We start from the raw sequence: 26,270 nt of genomic DNA, 5'->3' as shown, positions 1-26,270 counted from the left end.
CGGAGTATCATATTACCAATGACCTGTCATCATGCCATGCTCACACAGCTAAGATGGTGCTAATGGCTAGACAGGTTTATTTCTGGTATTACGGGTATTTTCACTGATATTATGGCAACAAATAACCTACATCCTTTGCCAGTCTGGATTTTAGTAGCCTGCTTTAAAATTCATTTTAAAAATGTGTTTTAAGCCGCATTTGCCAGCTTTTCCTGATACACAGTGTTGTTTTTCTATCCGTACGCTTGGCTTTTTTAATAAGGCTAAATTTATTGCTGTGGAATGGGGGTGGATGCCTTTAGATAAGCATCTTGATGCTAACAGCTACAAAACGCCAGCCTGTTTCGTGTTTACACAAATGCTAAATGTGCCACCCTAATGAATGGTTCTGCTCAACAGCTGGCTTTAGAGAGCTGTTTGTGGCTCACAGACACACAGACGACGGCTCTGTCTGCTAATGAATGTCAATGCAAGTGAAGGCCATGAGACAGGGTTTGATTGATCATTATCTGACCTTGATAATCACTGTTTCTGTGTGATACAGTGTGTGTGTTTGAAAAACAGGCATCGTTATATGCTCTCACTGACTCATTTGTATTTTTAGGAAAGGCAGATGTTTATATTTTGCATCCACCACAAGAACCCTTTTCTCTGGTTGTATTAAAGTGATAACAGTCAGCCTTTTTTTCCTTCTTGATCTCCTTTGCTCTTTCTCTGGAGAATGTGATTGATAGGTCATATATGTCACACCTCACTCTCATTCCCCAGAATGCTTTGGGAGCCGAGCCATCGCCATGGCAACCTGTCTATTGGCTCGTGCACATCCACATATCCTCATACCCACCCACACGCTCTGCCACAGCATGTGCAAATGTATCTACTAACACCCCGCTAATGTTAAAAGAATGTGTGTTAGGTAACAATGCCGAGTTTTTTTCATTTAACATGTAACATATCCATAGTGGTGGCAGCACACATTAGGATGTGTTAGGAGGGGTTACAACATTTCCAGTGAATGAGGGCTACAGCAACAAACTTGATATGCGTCAGAGTAGATGACATATTCGCCTCAAGGGGAAACAAGGGAAAAGTGAATCTCATTAGGAAATAAACAAGTCATATTTCACAACAAAATTAAGACAAAATATAAGATATGATATAGAGTTGTCATGATTCCTTGTTTCAGTTTGAGTACTCAATTATAAAAAATAATCGATTGTATTTTGCCAAGTCGAGTAACCGGCAAAATACAGGAAGTGGCACATTCAGTGGATGAGAATCCATGAAATGCATTATTAGACCATTTTCTAAGGCTGCATGATATATTAAACTCATTTTGGATTTATTATAATGTTCATCTGGTAATGCAACATGTGCTATTTCATCAGATTTTAGGGCTGTCACTAAGGATTATTTTGGTAATCGAACTTAAAATACATATATAATAGCAATGAGGCAATAATAATTAGTTAAAATGAAGTATCATAAGCAAGTAATCTTATGGTTTTACCAAACAAAACTGTTAAAATACATGATGTATTATAAACAATAGAGCTAATGTACATTATGCGTTATTAAAAATTACTGCACTGGGCGCTAACGGCCTAACAATTGTTTTTACACTCTACAGCGCAATCTAATCCCTCTTTAATATTGACCCAACAACATTTAAAGGGCTAGTTCACCCAAAAATGAAAATTCTGTCATTAATTACTCAACCTCATGTTGTTTCAAACGTGTAAGACCTTTGTTCATCTTTGAACACAAATTAAGATATTTTTGATGAAATCCGAGTGGTCTCTGACCCTCCATAGACAGCAACACAACCTTAAACACCAACTTTTAATTATTATTGCCTCATTGCTATTATATATGTATTTTAAGTTATTTGAAAGGCTATTGTTTGCTTAGGTCTATTTTTATTACATCAAAAAATGTAATATAGTCATTTGATTACTCGATTAATCGTCAGAGTAATCGACTGACTACTCGATTACCAAAATAATTTGTGACAGCCCTAATATGATAAATTGCATAAAGAAAATAACATTTAATGACAATTCTGCACATTTTCCCCATTAAATTCTAATTACTGTGTTACAAAAAATATAGTATATAAGAAAATATGAAAATGGAGTGTCTATTTACACTAAGTGCAAATAGCCCGCCTTGTTGGCAGAGGCTATTTACACTAAGTCCGCCCACCAGCGTGTGTTTGGGCTAGTTAGTATTACAAAAGATAATAGTCTAACAACAGCCCCAGTGGTGCAGATGGTTAAACGCTTGCCATAGTTTTCATTGATGCAGTCGACCCAAGTTCAGATCCGCCTGTTGCCGAACTTTTTTCCCCTCCCTTTTCAAATCTCGTATCACATCAGAAAGGCCATTTTCAATAAAAATAAAGAAAACAATTGAAAAGTTGAAAATCATATCGGGTGTAGGGAGGCCTTATATGGTTCCAATAAGGTGGCATCCATTTAATAATTTTAATTAAAATTCTAATTTATACTAATACGTTATTATTGCATACTGTTTTATAATGTACTACAATACGGTGCAGATAATAGCCACTCTTTGCAATAAGCAGTATAAATAGCAGAAAATCCTGCTATTTTAACAATTTGCACTTAGTGTTAATAGCATATTGCTAAAAAATACCGCCATTTTGACTTAGTGTAATTAGCTTCTATCACCATTTGCACTTAGTGCAAATAGCTGCTGCCATATGAAAATGATCCCCATCTGGACATTTTTATAAAAGTCAGCATTAAATTGATTACAGCAAATAATAAATACATATATTCTGAAGAATACTTACAATTATATTTTTATAAAAAAATATTACAATAATGATAAGGTTTATTATAATGTACAGTAGGCTACTGTGAATCAGAGGCTTAATTGTCATGAAAATAATATAACAATTATAATTGTGTGTGTGTGTTGTATTTTATTGTATTATTTATATTATATGTGTTTGTATAAAGAGAGTATACATATTTGAAACATTGTTTTACATTGTGACATTTTTATATAAATTGAAAGATACAGTACAACATATTGAACAGACATTTGTTTCTCACTAGCTCATTTTCACTCATTTTCACATCATATTAAATATGTGTCTTCTCTCACTAAGATATAGTCAAAATAAGGTGTAGCACTCTTTGTCTCTGTCTCTCTTTTTGTTTTTGTTCACTCCCCTGCTTCCTCTAGGCCAGTAATGTATAATTTAAGATGTGTGTCTGCGTTTATTCATTCAGATTACCAATTGCGTGAGTGTATGTAGGTGCAGGGCAGGTGTGATTCTTTGATGCATTGCAGGAAGCATCTGTGCAAAACAGAAGTGTCACAATTTCCATATGTCATAACGATAATTTGCGTGTAAATGTGGGTGGATGGTGAGGATACTGATGATGCTGGTCCTGTCCAGATTCTTTGGCATTGTTTTGTACTGTATTATAAAAGACATCAGCCATGATGCTTTGTTTTTTTAGCTTCTTTCTCTTCCTCTTTCAAAATCTCCTTACTTCCTCTCAAATCTCCTCTTTCTTTTGTGCTTCATCCGTCGGCTCTTTTATCGCTGCTGTTGTTGTTTTTCTGAGGTCCCCAGTGCTGAGCTTCTGTCAGCATGGCTGAGTGCTTTAAGCTTGTCCCACGGGTGTCGTCATCCGCCCCCCTCTCATCTATCACTCGTTCCCCTCACACACAAGAACCAATCACACAACCTCTGGAAACCCCACCTCACCTTAACCTTCACCCCAGACCTGACGCAACAGCCCTGGGATGTGAGAGTGTGTGTGATTAATGAAGGCGTGTTTATATGTTTGGGGAGTCGACTAATGACTGTTTTACAAGAGTGAGGGCTAAAGCATCCATTAAATGACATCATAATCAGCAAAATCACTAAATGAAAGAGTGATAAGTATAAGGGCTCATTAGTGGACTTGCTAAGGCAAGCATCCCTGCTGTTTTTGCTTAAACATAGTGTTTGGGATTTTATCTCAGTGGTAGTTTCTCGGTGGGTGCAGGAGCTGCCGGAAGTTCAATTTGAAAGCTGTAATCTTTGCTAATGGATGCTTAGTTCTGGCCAGCCACATGAGCCGTAATTGACCCTTCAGGTTGATTAACAGGCTATCTGACCAATCGTAACGGCGAATCTTCCATTTTGTCTGCCAAACAAACCAGGCAGGGTTGCGTTTCCCAAAAGCATCGTTAGCCAACTATGGTTGCGAGTTCCGTCGTTATGAAAATAGTTCAACGATTCGGTGTTTCCTGAAACCATAGTTCAAACAAACATTCGCAAACAGCGTCACAAACTTACGTGGTTGGAACTTCAGCTCTCGACCTGTGGTTAGAAGCATAGTTCCTTGGTAGTAAGACATATGGGCTCAATAAATTATGCTATATAATAAGCAAGCTAACATGCAGTACAGTCTATATCTTTCATTCAATCTAAATATAATTGCATTTTAATCTATGTGTTTTTAAGCTTCCTCTGCAAGTGACGTTTTTGAATAGTGCGCATGTGCATAAATGCCTACGGGAACCCCGGAGTATGACGTAAGAGGGAACCCACGATGAATCAAACATCAAATAAAGCGAAATGACGCAGAACAAAAAAATAGCAAATTAGTCATCAGGTGCCGTGTTTAATATAGCTGCATTTTAGAGATCGCTAATAAGTTAAATAGCATAAATTATTACCCGGTGACGTCATTAACAACAGCCCTACATTGTTGAACTAATGTGGTTCAAACGACAGAGATGCGACCTTGTTCGGGAAACAGTCGTGACTAGCTAGTTAGTTTCCACAACAGTGTATCGTACTATGGAGGTTAATCAGCGAGTTACGTCACTGTACGGTAAACGCATCCCCAGGAGAGTAGATTAACGTAAACTTGAAAAATTGTGTGTATTGATGTCTTTCCGCGGTTGAAACAAGATACCTTCTGATGTTCATTCATGTTTATTTTGTGCTGTAATAACTAGTAAGGAGGATACAACAATCTACAGCAATACAACAAATAAGTTAAATTTACCCTTATCTTCAATGTATGTAAACTTTTGAACAGGGTAATTTTTATAAATTCAACAACTATTTTCTCTTGTGGACTATATGTAAACATCTTTTATGTGGAATATCTTATTCAGGTCAGTACTAAATAAAAAATAACACATATTGTATGATCCCTCTTATTTTGGTCAAATAATTAACACTTTGCAGAGAGAGAGATGCAGAGGGATTCCTGGAATCCGGTCTAATGCAGCAGATGGTTTTCAAATGTGGTCTTGGCCACAAGTTCCTCATGTGTACCCACATGTAGAGATGGTGGAATTAAAAATGAAAGGTCTAGACTGCTTTAAAGTGTGCGTGACTGCGTTTTTGACCAGGATTGTTAGCTGTCTAGGGCCAAGCCACGTTTGTGTGTGATAAGATACCACAGGAACTGGATGCACAAAGAGGACGCTGTTCAAAAGCAGGCAACATTTCCAGGCTGCCAGTGTGATGAATAAAGTCAAGCAGTGATATGGTGTTATTTCATGCGTGCTTTCTCTGCTTCTCTCTTGCAGTTCAGGACTGTGTAAGTGTAAGACAGGTGTATACGGGCCCAAGTGTGATGACTGTCACCCTGGATTCTTCCACTTCAGCAGTACAGGATGCCAACCGTGCCAATGCAACAACCACTCTACCTACTGCCACCCCCAGTCAGGTCAGTCCAGCTCACTTTCAGCATTGCTTAAAGTGTCATAAAAACACCTATTTCAGAACTGGTTAGACATCACAACATAACAACTACTTCTTATTTAGTTTCACAAATGCAAACTATAATTTACCATTGCACACAGTAAAATGATCCAAAATAGTATACATGGGTTTTGTAAGTTCACTGTACATATAATATATCCTGTGACAGCTATAATGTAGTGCACAAATAAATCCACAGCCATATGCGATTGTAGTTGCATTTTTAATAACTTTTGAGACTTTTTGCAGTGTTTATTCAAGCTGTTTGGTTGGTTATAATAGGAAGTTCTAATCGAATTAGCGTCAATTCGGCATCAGTTGATTGAATGGATAACATTGACAAACTCACTTATAAGTAGAATAATTAATTTATTAACAAAATGAATAAAAATACACCATGCTAGACATATAGGCCTAATATAAACTAACAGATAACTTACAGAAAGTTTAAATTAAAAAAACTGAAAATCAGCAAACACGGTGGAACCAAATAAATAAGAAACAGATGTTTAAAAAAAACTTTCAAAATCACTTTGAATGCCATTGAATGGCAAAAGTCAACAGGCCAGAATATTTTTAAAACAGGAACTTTTGCATTTCGTTTTGAAACTGAATCTTCCGCCATCATCTTGTCTGTCTCACTTCACTCTTCTGGTCAGAAGAGTTAGACTCACTATATGAAATCTGACTACTGTTCTTGTAATTTCAACTTTATTCTCGAAATATTTTGACTTTATTCCCGTAATTTCGAGTTTATTCTCAAAATATGACGACTTTAATCTCATAATTTTAGATTTTTTTTTTTTTACATTGCATTAAAATGCCATCGTATGAATGAATGATTCAATGACAAATACATTTTTAACAGTCATTTGTTGCCATCTAGTGGCAAAACAAAGTAATCAACAATTTGAAGTGGAAATTTAAAAATAAAATAAATGAATAAAAAAATCAAAAATGTAAAAAAGAAAAATCAAAAGATAATTTGCTGTATTTTGGTCGCTACAATGGACATCAGTGTTTATATCCAAACTATAAATAGTTGAAAAGACTGTTTGTAAAGCTTCATACCTAAACATGAAAACCGCTCTCTCTGTATCAGCAGCAGCATGCACACAGATTTGAATGTTTGGATATGACTTTATCAGAGGTTTCATAAACACAGACGGATCATTGTCAGTTAGAAATAAGATCACGTGGGTGTTTGAATCGAAATCTCGATCTTTTAACGATTAATCATGCAGCTCTACCTCACAGAAACTCTTGCAAAGTTAAAAAAAAACACTTTAGTCGTGATCCATGTACAGATTTCAAAATTATCTTTCATGATCTTAGTTTGAAGCATCTGTTCTAGTGAAGCAACACTATAGGTGTGAAAAAATGTCATATGCTGTTGTTAACACAAAGAAGATTTTAAACCTGGAAGATGAAAAAACAGCCCCAAACTAACCAGTTTTCTCATACAGTTACCAAAAAAAAGTATGTTAACATAGTCTTCTATGATGAGCAACACAAACACCTCTGATAAAATCTCAGAAAATATAGTTTAGTGTTTTATGACACTTTAATATCTCTACATTGAATATTGAGTGAAATACAACTTCTAATCTGGTTCTTGTGATCAGATGAAGATTGTTAATGAATAATGACTTAAATTTCAATTTATTTTTACACAAAGCTGTCATTTCTCTTCAGAAGACTTGAAATATTATTAGACTATAAACCTAGATCAATTCAACATAACATCAGAAATTCATTAAAATTTCATTCATTAAAAAGGTGATGATATTTATAATTTATGAAATGATAATTAATGTAAAACACTCTTTAAAAAAACGTTAAAAACCATAGGCAAAATCTTAGCAAAATAATGAAAGATATACAAACAGACTTATTTGACACATATTTTTATAATGCAAAATATGAAAAAAAAAAAAGTCTAACCAGATTAATTAATAAATAAATAAATAAACAGTCACAACAGTACTCAATACAAAACATAACATTCTTCCGGATATTCTCTGTAACAATATGGTACTTACGATTTATAAACATTTACAAACACATAATGCTCAATATGTTAATTTGCATTTAATAATTAAGCATAAAATTGCATGCAACTTATATAATATAATATAATATAACATAATATAATATAATATAATATAATATAATATAATAATACATTTTTAACTTATTTGGTAAAAAAAAGTTATAAAACAAATGAACTACACTATATATATATATATATATATACACACACATATATATATTTTTTTTTTTTTTTATGTGTATTATATAAATATATATATATCATATAAAATTCACAGAAGAATATTATGATACTTTTATTTTATAATGACATGAAGATTAATAAATAACGATTTTCTTGTTTTTGGGTGAACTGTTCCCTTAAAATGATATCTCCAGATTTGAGATTGACTCACCTAGAGCGATTCATCACAACATCCTCCACACTTCCCTCTCTTTTTCTCTCTTCCTCTTGTATCCTAGGCAACCTGGGCTTAATTAACCTCAATTTGAATCAGGACCAAAAAACCCTATCAACATAATGCTCACACTGGTGTGTGTATGTGTATGTGTGTTAATTTGTTAAGCAAACCTGCTGACATCTGAGAAATGTAGGCGTGTTTGTCTTAAATCATTTCACCCGGGCCTCGGTCTACTGATGTCACAGACGTGTTTGTCAACTGCTTGTTGAAGTGCATGTGCACGCGTGTGTCTAGGAACCCATCTGTCTCTGTCTTTCTCTCTCGGCGGTGTGTGTGTGCAGATGGTAGCTGGTAACCTTTCCCCGATGCGGAGAGCCACAGTCAGATTTACAGCCCTCCTCAGTCATAAAACCCAATCAGCATCTCCGGAGACTGCTTACAGTTCATAGACACACAGCCGGCCCCGCAGCATAATACCACACACACACACACACACACACACGAGATGTGCAGTAACTCACAGAGCCTAAACAATACTGCGCCTAAACAGTTATACAAAGGCTTTTGGTCTTTGGCCAGTTTCGTCATTGTCCACGCAAAACACCTACTGGAAAACCGTAACATACAGCTTCAAATGTGATAAAGCCCAAACCAAATGCAATACTTTCATGTAATTGAAACAAAAAACAAAGAAGAAAAATATAAACTCTGACATAATGTCACGGTGTACGTTGTAGGGAGGATGCAGGAGAAACGGAGCTCAACATAAACAGACTTTAATCAACATAAAACAAGGAAAATCCAAAAACAGGGGCAGGTAAACATACGTACAGCAAAATAAAGACCAGACAAAGGGAAATGGAACAGGGCAGGAACTAATATACACAAGATGATTAGGAACAGGTAGAAGACTAATCAATTAACCAAACAAGAACAGGAAGGAGACCAAATAAGGAAATACAGGAAGTAAGACAGGGGAAACAAAGCAAAACAAGTCCAAATCCCTGACACATAAAGTGTAAACATAATTAAACCAGAGGCAAAATCTCACAAAAATAACAAAGATCTACTGACACAAGACTGCATATTCTAATCAACCACAATATGTATGTACCATGTATACAAAACATGTAAAAATTTGCTTTAGGTACTTAGATGCACTCTTAAGAGGTAAATAAGGTGACTTTTGTCTTCATACTTTTAGCCTTTCAGGGACCCCTGAGTATAAAAACCTGGATTTATTTCCCCCTGTAATAATTTGAGGCTTTCATTAACATTTATAAACATTATTATAACATTAAGTACATTGTGCTTAATATTTTCTGTTTGATTTTAATGATTTTAATTAATATACTTGAAATTACATGCAACTTTGGTTTATAATATAATTTTAATGTAAAAATAAACTACTAACCTGTTAATATAAACAAATATATACAACAGATGAACTACACTTAGAAAAGTATTTTGAATTTATTTTTCTTTAATTATTTATTATTATTGTTTTTTAATATTTTGAAAATTTATATAAATGTGTATATATTTTTTTTACTTATATTTTTGTAAAATTCATATAGATTCAAATGAAATATTTGAACATTTAACATAACTTTAAACAATTAGATTAACTTATTGACCAACTGTCTAACCTAAATTCATGCTGTGCTGGTTGTGTTTTACGTTCAGTTTCATAAATGAAAAAAGTCAGAAACCTTATTTTAGTGTTATTATATATTACTAAAGTATTAGTACTTTAAACAAGCTTTTTTTTTCATTTTAGGTTTTTATTGGAATTTTAATTTACCTTTTTCTATTTAGCTTTTTTTTTTTTGTTTTAGTCATTTTAGTACCTCAACTGAACCTTTTACATTTTTAATTAGTTGCCAAGGTAACATTTCAGCATTTTCCATCTAACATTTATATTTTATATTAGTTCATCTTAGTTTCAATTAACAATAAAAATTAAAAACAATTTTAATACTCTGTGTGTGTGTGTGTGTGTGTATATATATATATATATATATATATATATATATATTGCTGTAAAACGATTAATTGTGATTAATCGTTATTAATCACAATTAATCATATCCAAAATAAAAAAAAATTATTTACATAATATATGTGTGTGTACTGTGCATATTTATGATGTATATATAAATACACATGCATGTATATATTTAAGAAAAAATATGTTATGTTCATATATTTAAAATATTTATATATAATATCAATTATATGACTATAAATATATAAATGTAAATGCATGTAAATATTTTCAAAATGTATACTCTATGTATGTGTATTTATGTATACATAATAAATATACACAGTACACACACATATAATGTAAACAGAAACTTTTTATTTTGGATGCGATTAATTGTTTGACAGCACTAATATACTATATATATATATATATATATATATATATATATATATATGTATGTATATTTATTAGTACTATAAATTAGCTTTTATTTTTATGTTTTAAATTTTATGTTTTTTAATTTTAGTTTACGTTTTAGTAATTGTAGGTGTTTTTATCATTTTTATTTATTTACTTTTCAAATATTTTTCTTATTTTAGTTTTGGTAATTTATTATTTCAACTAAACCTTTTTAAGGTTTACATTTCAACATTTCTCATCTAATATTTATATTTTATTTTAGTTCATCTTACTTTGTATTAACAAAAACAACAGAAATGGTTTTATATCTTGAATAGTGTTAACTAGAGCTCCAGTACAGTGTTTCTTCATCAGCAAATTACCTAATGCACTAGTAAGACTGAGAGCACTTTTTAGGTTCTTCTCTGAAAAAGCAGATTTCTTTGTTTTAGAAAACTGCTTTTCGAGACTCACTGTGCTAAACTAGTCCTTACCTTATGTAAGATTTACGTAAGACTCTCAGGAAGTATCATATTCAGTCTACACTGTTTCTAATGATCAGTTGTTCTGTATATTCTCATTCTTTCCCTCAGGTATTTGTTTGGACTGTCAGGACAACACTCAGGGCCACAACTGTGAAGAGTGTCTGCCCAACTTTTACCGGCGTCATGGTGAGGGGTCCGCGGACGCATGCCTGCCTTGTCCCTGCTCCTCTGAGACCTCCAGCGGCAGCTGCCATCTCGGTGAGTCTGCATCTCTGTGACATGATGACAGGCTTCAGGGCAGCTTCTGAGTTCAGCACATGAAGTCCTGAGAGTGACTGGAATTATACAGCAGTGCACGGAAAGTTCAATTTTGATGAAAGATGTGATAACAAATATATATATATATATTTATATATATAAATATATCAATATATATATATATATATATATTGCCTTTTTTGCAAAGCATGCACTAATGAATCTTTAGCACAAACTTTTGAATGGTAGTGTTTCCACAAAAGTATTATGTACCACAACAGTTTTGAACAGTTTTGAGCTGAAAATGCAGTTTTGCATCACAGGAATAAAATACTTGTCCTCAAGTTTGATTGGGCCAAAAAATACAGCATCTCCTGTGACAAAATTCGCTAGTTCATTATACAGTAGTTCATTAGCTCACCTGACATACGTTATTGCATTAGGTTGAGTCGCAACCTATTCCTTCACGGATTTATACACAACCTGGATGGTCTTATCAAAAAATGTACATGGTACTGAGTACCCAATCAGAGACCTTGTTTCCATCTCAGGTGCACTTCCATTGGTTGCAATTGCACAGCAACAGCTATGGTGATGTGGTTTTGGGTTATCACTTTAAATTTACGGTCACTGGAGCCTGAGGAGGAAAGTCAATGAGCCAGTGTGAGGAAGAGAGAGAGAAAGCGACAGGGCACTGAAAGTTTATAAGAACTCTTATATAAGTGTACTCAACATTATTTATATATTTATAGGTTAAATATGTGAGGCATAATGTACAGTCAGCTGGTTATTATATTTGTACTGATAATGATCATCAGACTGTACATTATGCCACCTTATTACGTGGTTACTTAACAAACTAACAATATGTGGACTTGTAATATTCATTTAAGTTTAAATGATTTTATTGTTTTGTATAGGAGAGAGGGGGAAAATGCAAGAGAGTGGAAAATGAGGGAGATGAAGCAGTAAAGTAGTGATTATAAGTGTTTTAGCAAGCCCACAGCTGCGTGTCTCACCATCCACAACTAAAGACGCTTTATTTTAAAGGGATAGTTTACCCAAAAATGAAAATTCAGGCATTAATTACTCACCCTAATGTCGTTCCAAACCTGTAAGACCATTGTTCATCTTCAGAACACAAATTAAGATATTTTTGATGAAATCCAAGAGCTTTCTTACCCTGCATAGACAGAAACACAACTGACACATTCAAGGCCTAGAAAGGTAGTAAGGACATTGTTAAAATAGTCCATGTGACATCAGTGGTTCAGCTGTACTTATACGAAGCTACAAGAATACTTTTTGTGCACAAAGAACACAAAAATAATGACTTTATGCAATAATTTCTTCTCTTCCGTGCCAGTCTTTGACACGCATTCATGAGAGTACCACGACGCATGCATATTTCATTTTGTGAAGTGGTGTAATAGTTCAAGATTTGGGCTAATGACTGATAGAAAAATAGTGCAATAATTTAAATAAAATAATTTATTAAATAATTACATTATAAAAAGCTAAATAAAATTAAAACGTTTGAATTAAAAATAAATAAAAATTAAAAACATAAATATTATTTTTAATTTCCATTTTTTAATTTGTAATTTTAAATGAAGAATAAAATGTCAAATTAAAAATGTTAATAAATAATAAATCATTTAAATCAAATAATTTAAAATAAATTTAAATAAAAATTAAATATTATTTTTATTTTTCATGTGTAATTTGTAATTTTAAATAAAAAAGTAAAATTAAAAATAAATGTTAATGAGTAATAAATCATTTTTAAATCAAAATGAATATAATAGTTTAAAAAAAATAATATAATTATAATAAAAAAAAAAATAATAATATTAAATACTTAAAGTAATCTATACTAATAAATAATTAAAAAAAAGTGATTAATATAATATTTAAAATAATTAATATAATATTTTTGAGGAAAAAAGTAATAAAAATAAAAATAAAATAATACACAAAAAAAGAAGCTAAAATGTAGAATTTAAAATCAGTACTGTTTTAATTTTGCTTTTTAAAGACAGACTCACAAAAATGTAGGGATATTCAAAATGTAAAGAAAATCTAAAAAGTTAATGCTTTTTTCATGCTATATCAGAAAAGTAGGGCATTTAAGTAGAAGCATGCAATGGTAATTTCTTCATCTCAAACAATTTATTGAAACAAAAGCTAACAACAGTGGTGGGTATACCACAACAAAAAATGTCAATGTCTCAATAACTTATCATGTGTCCTTGAGCATCAATTACAGCTTGACAACGATGTCTCATCCTGTTCACAAGCCGACCTATTGTCTGCTGAGGCATGGTATTTCTCGAAGGGTTTCTCTCAGGTCATTGAAGTTCTGGGGTGCAGGGTTACAACCCTATGCACGACGTCTCAGCTGATCCCATAGGTTCTCTATGGGATTCAGGTCTGGAGAAAGTGCAGGCCACTCAATTTACCCAAGGTACCCCAGCCTGGAGCAGCCGTTCCCTGATGATGCAACCTCGATGAGCTGGGGTATTGTTGTCCATGAAGATGAAATCAGGCCTGTGTTGCTCATGCACAATAGGCACAATGACTGGATTTAATAATGTTATTCAGGTAGTGCTGGCTTGCCACAGTAATATTCACAAGGTGTAGGGCCGTTCTGTTTTGACTGGACACATTATATTATATACATTATATAAATTATATAATTTTTTTTTCGAGTTTTATGTGTACACTACTCAATGTCAAGACATTTCTTAGTCAAAAAACCCTCAAAGCACTCGAAATGAGTCCAAACGTGTGTGTGTGTACATGTCTCTCTCTTGAGTTGTCTCCCCCTTGTGACGCTAAAGGTGGTAAAGCCTTGTCTGTTGGCATCACACTGTCAGTAGCTGCTGCATGAAGCTGGCACAGGGCACGGCCAACAAGTTCTCATGGCAGGAATGGGAGGAGTGCCGAAATGAATTCCTCCACCTTCTGGACACTTCCTTCTGTCGCTGGCCGGCAGTGTGTCTCCGTCTCTCATGTCACAGGCTGTGACAGCGAGTGAGGCCGGTCAGTGGGAGGGGGTGTGAAGAGAGATCTGCTTCAGGGAGGGGTTGCCCTGGCAACAGCAGCCATTGAGAAAACGGATCGGCGGTGTCATGACTGTTGAAACTGCAGAGAAGCTTGCATTACTGCATGATGTTTCTGGGAGCAGGCGGTTGTAGGTCAGTCAGTGAGTACTGCAGTAGTCAGGCAGGTCAGGATGTTAATTTAGTGCAGTCATTCACACATCCTGCTAACTGGGTTCCTTTCCAATCATTAATATTTCTAAGGATGCTTTAAACTTTGCTCTTCTGTATTCCACTTACAAATACAGTTGAGGTCAAAGTTTGCATCCCCCTTTCAGAATCATTAAAAATGTTAATTATTTTACTAAAATAAGAGGGATCATACAAAATGCATGTTATTGTTTATTTAGTACTGACCTAGATAAGATATTTCACATAAAATTTATTTACATATAGTCCACAAGAGAAAATAATAGTTGCATTTATAAAAATGACCCTGTTCAAAAGTTTTCATACACTTGATTCTTAATGTGTTGTTACCTGAATGATCCACAGCTGTTTGTTTCGTGATAGTTGTTCATGAGTCCTTTGTTTGTCCTGAACAATTAAACAGGTACTCATATGCAACTATTACAGGTTAAAACACTCACTGATGCTTCAGAAGGAAACACAATGCATTAAGAGCCAGGGGGTGAAAACTTTTGGATTTGAAGATTAAGGTAAATTTAACTTGTTTTGTCTTCTGGGAAACATGTAACTATCTTCTGTAGTCTCTAAAGAGCAGTACCAAATGAATAAATTATATTTAAATGATATTTAATCAAAATAAGAAAAAATGTACACATATCCATTCTGTTCAAAGGTTTTCACCCCCTGTCTCTTAATGCATCGATTTTCCTTCTGGAGCATCAGTGAGTGTTTGAATCTTCTGTAATAGTTGCATATGAGTCCCTCAGTTGTTCTCAGTGTGAAAAGATGGATCTCAAAATCATACAGTCATTGTCGGAAAGGGTTCAAATACACAAAAATGCTGGAAAACCAAAGAATTTGTGGGACCTGAAGGATTTTTCTAAAAAACAGCAAGCAGTTTAACTGTTCAGAAAAAACAAGGGACTCATGAATAACTATCACTAAAGGAACGGAAAAAAGACAGCTGTGGATCATTCAGGTAACAACATGAATCAAGGGGATGTAAACTTTTGAACCAGGTCATTTTTTATATATATTCAACTATTATTTTCTCTTGTGGACTACATGTAAATGTCTTTTATGTGGAATATCTTATTCAGGTCAGCACTAAATAAACAATAACATGCATTTTGTATGATCCCTGTTATTTTGCTAAAATAATTAACATTTTCATGATTCTGAAAGGAGGATGCAAACTTTTGACCTCAACTATAAATGGCAATACCATGATTTATGGGTATGGCACTATCATAATACCATGATATTTTAAAGTATCTTTGAGTACCATGTAAATACCACGAATATGGTAATCATTAAATGGATAGTTCACCCAAAAATGAACATTTTTTCATTATTTACTCACCCTCATGTCATTCCAAACCTGTGAGTTTCTTTCTTATGTTGAACACAAAAGAAGATATTTTGAAGGATGCTGGAAATCAAACAGATGTTGCATTTCTTTCCCCTACTATAGAAGTCAATGGGGACCAACAACTGTTCGGTTTTTCAAAATACCTTCTTTTGTGTTCAACATAAGAAAGAAACCTATACAGGTTTGAAACGACAAGAGGGTGAGTAAATGATAACAAAAATTTCATTTTTGGGTGAACTATTCCTTTAAGTACAATCTAAACATAATCATTTTATGTATAAATTACCACCTAATTTCTATTTCGTTTTATGCTCCATTTATGTAGAATATGGTGTCAGACGAAATTTGGTGTTATGGCGCTATCTAGTTGTTGTAGTTGGAACTACAAGTGGTCTCTAGAAGTATTTTACTCTTAAGTTAATATAAAAAACAGAACTATCTGCACTTATCAGGGCCATTTTTGCCAATATTTGGAGTGTTTTTTGCAAAGATAATTACTCAAAAAAGGTTTGATTGACATCATTTTTTATTGTTTCATCAACAGTAACAAAAACAAGATTAAAAAGATTCATTGCGAAAATAAATTGATTAATTAAAATAGTACTGTTGACAAAAAATATGCCACAATTACAGTAAGAATATCAATATACTAATAATACACTAATGTTTTTAGAAGGCAAATCTAATTATTTGATGCTTCTGATTTATTTTATGTTGATAAAACCTTGATTTGTTTGCTGTCATTAAATTAATAAATGGTCATATGTTTACTTGAATGTTTGAAAATGTTGTTAGGGTTTGACATGCTTTTTCACAACTAAAATAGTCAAATAATATATCATTTTCATTGACAAAAATTTTAGTCAGAGTGAAATGGAATACATTAAAGGTACAGTTCACCCAAAAATGAAAATTCTGTCATTAATTACTCATTTCATGTCGTTCCAAACCTGTAAGACCTTTGTTTATCTTCGGAACACATATTTTTTGGATGAAATCCGAGAGCTTTCTGACTCTGTATAGACAACAATGCAACTAACAAAAAATTGCAAGTCATCCTCTCTGTCAACCACACAGGGACTGACACAGAAGACCAAAGGTCTTACAGATTTGGAACAACATAAGGATGTGTAATTAATGACAGAATTTTCATTATGACATGACAAATATGGCTAAATAAAAATTACTTTTTTTTTTTTTTTTTTTTTTTTTAGCAAAAGACAAAAACCATGACTAAACTGTAAAAACTGTGAATAGACTGCAAGTCATTTCCCTTCAACTTCACAATGGTGTCTGACAGATTATGGATTTTGTTGCATTATGTAAAGACTTTCAAACTCTTTTAAGTGAGGTACAACTATCTAAATACCTTTTAGGCCCACTGTACATTAAAATGAGTCCAGCATGCATGACGAGACTGCAGTATAATTGTAATGCTAGATAAAATAAACTACAAATCCCTTATTTGCTATATTTGCACATGTGTGTCATTATGTAACTCAGGTCTGTTCGATTGCATTTACAGATTCCAGTGGACGACCTGTATGTGACGAATGCAAGCCTGGCTTCTCCGGCCCGACATGCAACATGTGCGCGGACGGATTATTTAAATCGGCAGGCGCCTGCGTGCCCTGCGACTGTAACGGGAATGCGGACCCTCGCTCCATGCCACAAATCTGCCACCCTGAGACTGGCCACTGCCACCGCTGCGTCAACCACACAGCGGGAGCACACTGTGAGATCTGCGCTCCAGGATACATGGGGGACGTCCGCTACCACAACTGCACCCTGAGAGGTACAAGTGTGTATAAGCACTGATGGAACATACACTACTGGTTAGAAGTTTGGAATGATTTAGATTTTTTTTGTTTTTGTTTTTGAGCATATCTTATGCTTACCAAGACTGCGCTTATTTGTATTTAAATATGTGTTAAGTAGCATGGGAACATTTGTAGCAATAGCCAAAAATACATTGTATGGGCCAAAATTCTAATTTTTTTTATGCCAAAAATCATTAGGATATTAAGTAAAAATTATGTTCAATAAAGCTATTTTGTAAATTTCCTACCATAAATATATTAAAGCTTAATTTTTTATCAGTAATATGCATTGCTAAGAACTTCATTTGGACAACTTTAAAAGCGACTTTCCCAATAATTTTTTTTTTTTTTTTTTTTTGCACCCTTGGATTAGTTGTATTTAATCCAAAAATTGTCCTATCCTAACAAATCATACATCAGCAAAAAGCTTATTTATTCCACTGATGATGTATAATTCTCAATTTAAAAAAAAATGGACCCTTATGACTGGTTTTGTGGTCCAGGGTCACATATAGTAAAAATAGTAATACTGTGAAATATGATTACAATTTAACATTTTTATATTTTAATGTATTTTTAGATATTAGAATTATCAGCATATTAGAATGATTTCTGAAGGCTCATTTTACACCAAAGACTGAAGTAATGATGCTGAAAATTAAGCTTTGCATCACAGGAATAAATTACATTTTAAAATACATTTAAATATAAAACAGTTATTTTAAAATGTAATAATATTATAATAATTAATAATGCTACCATATTTTTAAAAAAGTAAACATGTTTTTATTAATCCTATTATTTTTGTATTTTAGTGTAGATACAAACATTCCCTGACATGTTGTACTGATGACGTACTTGACGTGATACACCGACCGTAGTTTCTGTCCATCTAAAATTACCAATTATTTTTAACAGACACTCATATGATATCATGAAACTTGCAGTTGCTTGTAAATCCCGTGATTTGTTCTTCCTCAAAAGTGGTATTTAGCACAGTTTCAGGCAGAGTGGTAAAAACGTGCAGGCAGATTCCTCGAAACTGCATATCTGGACGATTTTAGAAAGTGTTTGCTGTTTTATGTGCAATATTTATCAGGTGGTTATTGAGTCTGTCAGTCCCACTGATGAAAGAGCATGTGTCACTGCATTTTTTATCAGTAACTCATAACGTCGGTATGCGAGTACATTTGTCACTGAAGTGGTTGCTAGGATCCCATCACATGAGTCATGAATATTGAATGCAAGCTTTGTAGTCTGGATAATTTTTAATGATTTTATTATACTGTTTGCACTTTTACCTTAACTTAGGACAAGGATCCTTGTGGGGGCAGCTGTTTACGGTCAGTAGAGACTTCCTGTGTGGGAAGTCTATGCATATGACAATGTCTGTAACATTAAAGTAACTTTAGGGTAGATGACAATTGGACATGGACGTATGGATGACAAAGTTTAAAGTATATTTGCATTTTTCTTTAACTCTTTGGACAGATTTGAACAGTTAGACTCCCATGTGCTGAATCCACACTAATTTGTAAAGTTTGTTAATGCATTAATGCTTTCCGTCATGTGGAGGTGTCACACCACAGGACTGAAAATATGAACAAAGTTCATAGTAGCTCCATGTCAAATATTACAGATGTGATTAATAGTGGGGTGAGAAACTTGACGTGCTGGACGTGTCTTGTCTGCTTCCCGTTGGGGTGCCTTTTTAAAAAAAAAATTTCTTTAAATTTAGCCTATTTTGAAATGTACTTTGTGAGTCACATAATGCAATAAGTAATTACAAAATAGGAAATTGACCTAATAACAGAGTATGGAAAAATAGTTTTATTTTTATCCATATTTTCATCATACAAACAGCCACATCACAGAGCAATTTCCTTTTTTTTATGTTTAAACAAAAATTGAATGGATCATTTTGTTTATAGTCAACACCTGCATACTTTGCTGTCCAAAGGATGAGAATCTATGAGAAAAACACAGATCTACATATTAACAAAAATGTAACGTCAGCATTGTTTCATACTCAGATATTCATAACACATCCATTGATGTATCAGTGGTGTGCGGAGGTGTTTTGAAATGAGGAGGTCATCAATTTTTCATTTTTTTTCAATCGAATGTTTCAATCACAGTTGATCAAAACCAGTCATATTCAATCATATCGCAATGGAGGCATTGCCTCTTCTCCTGTGACTTCCCCCCATTCATTCTCAAGTACCCCCCAACAAACTCACTGCACGCTTTAGGGTGTCTGTTAAAACTCAATGGGCTCAGGGGAGGCAAGAGAGACCTCCTAACTTTACCTGCTGGTGTCACTGTTGGACAATATTTCTCTAGAAAAACGAGTGATTTATACACTTTTTAATGTTAGATTTCTTAATATTGCCATTGTTTATATTTTGTACTACAGTTTTTTTTTTTCTCATCCAATATTTTAAAGAGAAACTGTTTCCCCTGCCTTCTTGGAGGAAACACCCCTGATATATACAGTTGAGGTCAAAAGTTTACATATACCTTGCAATTTTTTTTTATTTTTTATTTTACCAAAATAAGTGGGATCATACAAAATGCATGTTATTTTTTTATTTAGTACTGACCTGAATAAGATAATTCACATAAAAGACGTTTACATATAGTCCACAAGAGAAAATAATAGTTTACATACACTTGATTCTGATACACTTGATTCTGTGATGCCTGAATGATCCACAGCTGTGTTGTGTTTTTTTAGTGATGTTGTTCCCTTGTTTGTGCTGAACAGTTAAACTGCCCGCTGTTCTTCAGAAAAATCCTTCAGATGTCACAAACCTTTTTTCAACATTTTTATGTATTTGAACTGAGGGACTCTTCTGCAACTATTACAGAAGGTTCAAACGCTCACTGGTGCTTCAGAAGGAAGCATGAAGCATTAAGAGCTGGGGGGTGAAAACTTTTTGAATGTGAAGATCAGGCTAAATTTACCTTTTTTTGTCTTCTGGGAAACATGTAAGTATCTTCTGTAGCTTCTAAAGGGCAGTACTAATACTAAAATATATATTTAGGCAAAATAAGAAAAATGTACACATCTTAATTCTGTTCAAATTTTACACCCTGGCTGTTAATGCATCGTGTTTCCTTCTGAAGCATCAGTGAGTGTTTGAATCTTCTGTAATAGTTGCATATGAGTCTCTCAGTTGTCCTCAGTGTGAAAAGATGGATCTCAAAATCATACAGTGATTGTTGGAAAGGGTTCAAATACACAAAAATGCTGAAAAACCAAAGAATCTGTGGGACCTGAAGGATTTTTCTGAAGAACAGTGGGCAGTTTAACTGTTCAGGAGAGTCTATCTCTAAACTACCACTAAAAAACCCACAGCTGTGGATCATTCAGGTAACAGCACAGTATTAAGAATCAAGTGTATGTTATTTTTATAAATTCAACTACTATTTTCTCTTATGGACTACATGTAAATGTCTTTTATGTGAAATATCTTCTTCAGGTCAGTACTAAATAAAAAATAACATCCCTTTTATTTTGGTAAAATAATTTACATTTAGCAGATTCTGCAAGGTGTATGTAAACTTTTGACCTCAACTGTATATACGTACTGCTGTGCAACTGTTGTGCCTTTTCCACTGGATATACTCAAGACACATAAATTGTATTGTCAATTTAAATGATTTTAGAATGTTTTTCACAAAAGTCACATTCAAGGCCTGCACAGTTATGAAAAACGTTGATTTTAATTGGAACGTTTGACAAAAATGACACTAATGCCGTCTGTAGGGCTGCTTATCAATTGACCTTATATCAGTTGATGAACTTTACACATTGACGCAATTCTAATCCCACTTTAGTTTGGTTTATTGGCAGATTTGTGATTAAATACTTGTTCTAATTGCTCTAAGTTAATTATTTTCATTTATGTCCTTTTGACACACTAACCATTTTAATCATTGACTCTCTCTCAGCTGTGAGAATCCTCCCAACTCAAGAAATCAAGACCTCCACTACAGAAATCCCCAAATCTACAAGTTCTGTAACCTCTACACCTCCCTCCCATCTCCTTACTTCCTCCTCCTCCTCTACCACCCACCCAAGCCTACCGACCCTTCAGTCCGGCACAGGAGACTCCTCAGGACACAACAGCACGGCCTCTGCCCTAACAGTGGTGTCCTGGACGCAGTTCAACATCATCATCCTCGCCGTCATCATCGTGGTAGTCGTTCTCCTCATGGGCTTCGTCGGAGGCGTGTATACGTATCGCGAGTACCGCAATCGGAAACTCAACGCACCCTTTTGGACCATTGAGCTGAAGGAGGACAACATCAGCTTCAGCAGCTACCACGACAGCATCCCGCACGCTGACCCCAACGGACTGTTGGAGGAGGAGCCGTGTGTGGTCGCAGCCAATGGGCAGTTAGCGCTCGCCACTGCCGCCAACATGTACAAAGCGTGAAGTCGTCGGTACGATTGTATCTTCTCTTAAAAGTTCAGGCAAAAGTGGACATTCTGTTATCGCTTACTCGCTCTTATGTCGAACCTGACTTCGGTTTTTTTAGTGGAACATAGAAGAAGATATTCCGAAGACACTAAAGTCAGTGTCAGTAAAAAAGATTAGTTCACTCCTGAATTAAAATTTCCAGATAATTTACTCACGCCTATGTCATCCAAGATGTCTTTATGTCTTCAGATGCAAAGAAACTAAGGTTTTTGAGGAAAACATTCAAGGATTTTTCTCCATATAGTGGACTTTAGTGGTGGCCAACGGGTTGAAGGTCCAAACTGCAGTTTCAATGCAGCTTCAAACGGCTCTACACGATCCCAGCGGGGGATTAAGGGTCTTATCTAGCAAAGCGATCGTCCATTTTCTTTAAAAAATGAAACCACAAATGTTCATCTTGCACTAGCTCGACGCATTACGTAATCACGTTGGAAAGGTCACGCGTGACGTAGACAGAATATTCCTTGGCTGGGATCGTGTAGAGCCCTTTGAAGCTGCATTAAAAATGCAATTTGGACCTTCAACCCATTGATCCCCATTGAAGTCCAATATATGGAGAAAAATCCTGGAATGTTTTGTTCAAAAAGCCTAATTTCTTTGTGACTGAAGAAAGAAAGACACGAACATCTCGGATGACATGAGGGTGAGTAAATTACAAAGAAATTTTAATTCTGGAAGTGAACATTTCATTTAAGGGTGAGTAAAGAACCAAATTTTCATTTTGGTTCAGCAAACTGTTAATTTTGATGATTACTGAAAGAAGGTAGCTAGGGAGCCAACTTTATGATTTGATTCTACGCACTATTTAGCTCCCCATTGCTTCCTATGTGATATCCTCATGCAAAGTGTTTTCACGTACAACATTTCAGCGATGACTCGAGGAAATACCAGACAAGCCATTAACATGTTACTCCTTGGAGACAAAAACGCTAAAATGTGAATGCATTTGCTCTTAAATGAGTCCGTGTGTGTTTGGGATGCTAAACTTCAATTGAGGAATTCACTATTTCAGAGGCAATTAAAAAACGTTTGGATCTACACGCCAAGACAATTTCACACAAAACTGCTGTTTGTACAGAAAACTCGCAAGGTTTTCAGACTGTCCCGACTGCGCCGCCTGGGAAGTTCATTTTTGCTTTGCAGTTTTCAGTGGAAATCAGGAGGAGTTTATTCACTCTGCAATGCTTTTGTAAAGGAAACAAAGACAGCCAGTTTCAAGTCCTTTGTGCGTGTGTGTGTGAGTCTTTGACAGATACTATTTCATACAATGGCGGGACTCTGGATTTCTTTGGAATGCAGTCTCGCTTCGATTTCCTCTTTACACGATTCCTGTCATGGATAGGTTACCAAACTGAACATGCTACATAACAGTCATACCTGTACCACTAGCACCTGTTTCAGCCTTATTGTATTTATGCGTGAGTGGGTGGATGTGTATCCGCGTGAGTGGGAGAGAGAGAGAGAGAGAGAGAGCCAGTGTTGTGTGTGGGAACAGTTTCAGATCTAACTGTGTAGAGCTGGATTCTACACAGGAATGTACAAAAAGACTGGATTGATCCTGCTGCATAGTTTCACGAAAACTGATCAAACGTTTGACACAATATTGTAGACATGAAAGCCATGCGTAAAATGACCCAGAAGGAGCGTGTTCAGAGGACTTTGTGCTTTGTGAAGTGGAAAGACTGTTTTTGGCAACCTATAAGGTACGACGATGGACACGGTGTTTGTTTGTTTTTTTTTTCCTCCATTTATCCGCAAGGACTCTTTTAAATGTGATTCAGGATATTTTGATGATTTGGACAAACGACCGGTGTTTTAATTACTGTGTGTGTGTGTTTTTCTTTTTCTATTCAAATTTGTCTTGTTAATTCCTATTTATTTATCATTTGTGTTTGTCTCTGTGGTCTTATTTTATCGATGTTTTTCAATCTTCATGCTGCATTGTACAGTGTACCATACCGAATGCAAACTCTGTAGACCGAGTTGTGAGCACAACCTCAAAGATGTGTTGGAAGTCTTATTTTCTCCTCTTATTTTCTTTCTAATTTATTTAGTCAGGTTACATGTTAATAACTCACAGTATACAACGGGATGTCGGTGGAAAATACTGTATTTTCTCATTGCTGAGTGGTCAAATGACTGAAATTAAAGGATTATTGAATCAAAGGACATTCTTCAGTGAGATGATAGACTGCTTGTGGGGGCGTGTGACTTTTTTCAATGTTAACGGGAAAGCAAAAAGGAAATTATGTAGATCATGTCATTACAAACCTGTGACTTTTTTTTCTTCTTCTGTGGAACACAAAACAAGTCTGTTTATACATAGAAAATCCTTTTTCATTATATGGATAAATAGTTCTCAGAACATTTTTCTCATTTCGTGTTCCACATTAAATAAGTCATATTGATTTGGAACAACAAATTCATGACTGAATTGCATTTTTTTTTTTTTTTGATGAACTATCAGTTTAAAATCTTTTTTTTTTTTCTCAGTTTAATGTGGACAGACAACTCTAAGTTGGTTGCAGACTTGTTTCACCTAATCTGTGGTGTTATCAAAACATCGCTCTGTTTCATCATCCCGACGAGCCTGACGCAGCAACTGCTAAGCCAATGATGTGAGTTTTAGATAGGGTATCCGTATCAGATCTGCAGTCTTTAGTCGTGTGCGGATACTCACGAAAGTGTGCAGTTGCTTTTGTATTCTCTGTGGTTTTTGGCTTTCACCTCTGCTTTGAATTAGATCACAGTCAACAGAGAGGAAAGAGGAGGCGTGTGAAAGCGATTCCAATTGTATCCCTGCTCTGCTTTGTTATCATTTAAATTTAGGATGATTAATTAAAATGATATCTTTATAATTATCATTTCATTTTTTTGTCCATGATGTAAACAGGCCTTAAATCTAAAGTTTCCCATTTGGGGGAAAAAATAATTTTGGACACGCTTAAATATTTTAATTGCATAATTAATCAAATTAGCAGAATCAATTATCTTGCAAACTGGAACAGCCTGCAGCCATGTGTTTAGGTTTCACCGTACTTTCCCAGTAAGTCATGCTCAAAAAATACTGTAGAACTGCTAATCAGAAGACATCTGAATTTACAATGAACTGAATAAAATTAGCCAGTTGGAAGTTTTGGTTTTCAAAACAGCCTTTGTTACTTGAGGGTGTAACTTTGTCCAGCTCAGCCAAGAGTAATTCTGACCCAGCCTTTCTTTTACCCAAAAGCTATTGGATGACGGCCATCTGTCTAGAATCATTATACTGGAATGAGTGAATGATATGAAATGATTAAGATCAAAAAGTTTGTTTTACAAATGTGTGGATTTTTTTCTGGTATAAAGGAAAAATGTAAATCATGCAAAGTTTTTAAATTACTTCTTTTACAGGCCTGTCAAGCACTTTTTGTGCACTTAAGTAGCCAACAGAGGCTATAAAAAAAATACTGTAAACTGACAGTGATATCCAGATGCAATATATTACTTAACATCAAATTATCACAACTGTGCTGTTGTTTGGCATAAGAAACAAATGGTTTCATTTAGCAATGACATATTACATAAATCAAAAGTGTCAACAAAGTTCAATAAATGTTGTTTTTGAATGCTTTTTCTAATCAATCCTCACATTAAAAAAGTTCACTTCCAGAAAATTTCATAATAATTTAATTCAAGATGTTTATGTCTTTCTTTCTTCAGTCAAAAAGAAAGGAAAACATTTCTGAGGAAAACACTAAAAGACTTTTCTCCATAATAGTTAACTTCAATGGTGGACAACAGACTGAAGTCTTTGAAGTGCATTGCGGACATGGGAGTATTAATGCACGGACTTTAACGAGAGCCCAGGGGCCTACACTAGGAAGGTGGCCCACTGGCTGCAGGGAAATTACGTTTTAACTACGTAATAACTTTTTTTATATATGGGAGTTTGCGGCAGTGACAACAGCATTCTGTAAGAAAACACACACTCATTTTCAGCGGCGCCCTGGTTGTAGTAGCCTATATTGAATGGTTCAGTTTA

At 34.6% G+C, this 26,270-nt stretch overlaps 1 protein-coding gene across 1 annotated transcript in view; it reads left to right on the top strand.

Moving 5' to 3' along the window:
• Positions 1 to 23,605, top strand: part of si:ch211-158d24.2 (multiple epidermal growth factor-like domains protein 9) — a 40,500-nt gene extending 16,895 nt beyond the window's left edge. Inside the window, exons 3-6 of the mRNA XM_051118130.1 lie at positions 5,575 to 5,714; positions 11,185 to 11,334; positions 17,465 to 17,734; positions 21,717 to 23,605. Coding sequence (XP_050974087.1) covers positions 5,575 to 5,714; positions 11,185 to 11,334; positions 17,465 to 17,734; positions 21,717 to 22,204 — 1,048 coding nt within the window. The 3' untranslated portion in view covers positions 22,205 to 23,605. The remainder of the gene's footprint in view (positions 1 to 5,574; positions 5,715 to 11,184; positions 11,335 to 17,464; positions 17,735 to 21,716) is intronic.
• Positions 23,606 to 26,270: the final 2,665 nt, after the last annotated feature.

The sequence above is a fragment of the Labeo rohita genome, chromosome 8 (genome assembly GCF_022985175.1).
Source record: "Labeo rohita strain BAU-BD-2019 chromosome 8, IGBB_LRoh.1.0, whole genome shotgun sequence".
NCBI classification, from domain to species: Eukaryota; Metazoa; Chordata; class Actinopteri; order Cypriniformes; family Cyprinidae; genus Labeo; species Labeo rohita.
The sequence above is the reverse complement of the archived record's forward strand: the minus strand, read 5'-3'. Positions and strand labels throughout refer to the sequence as shown.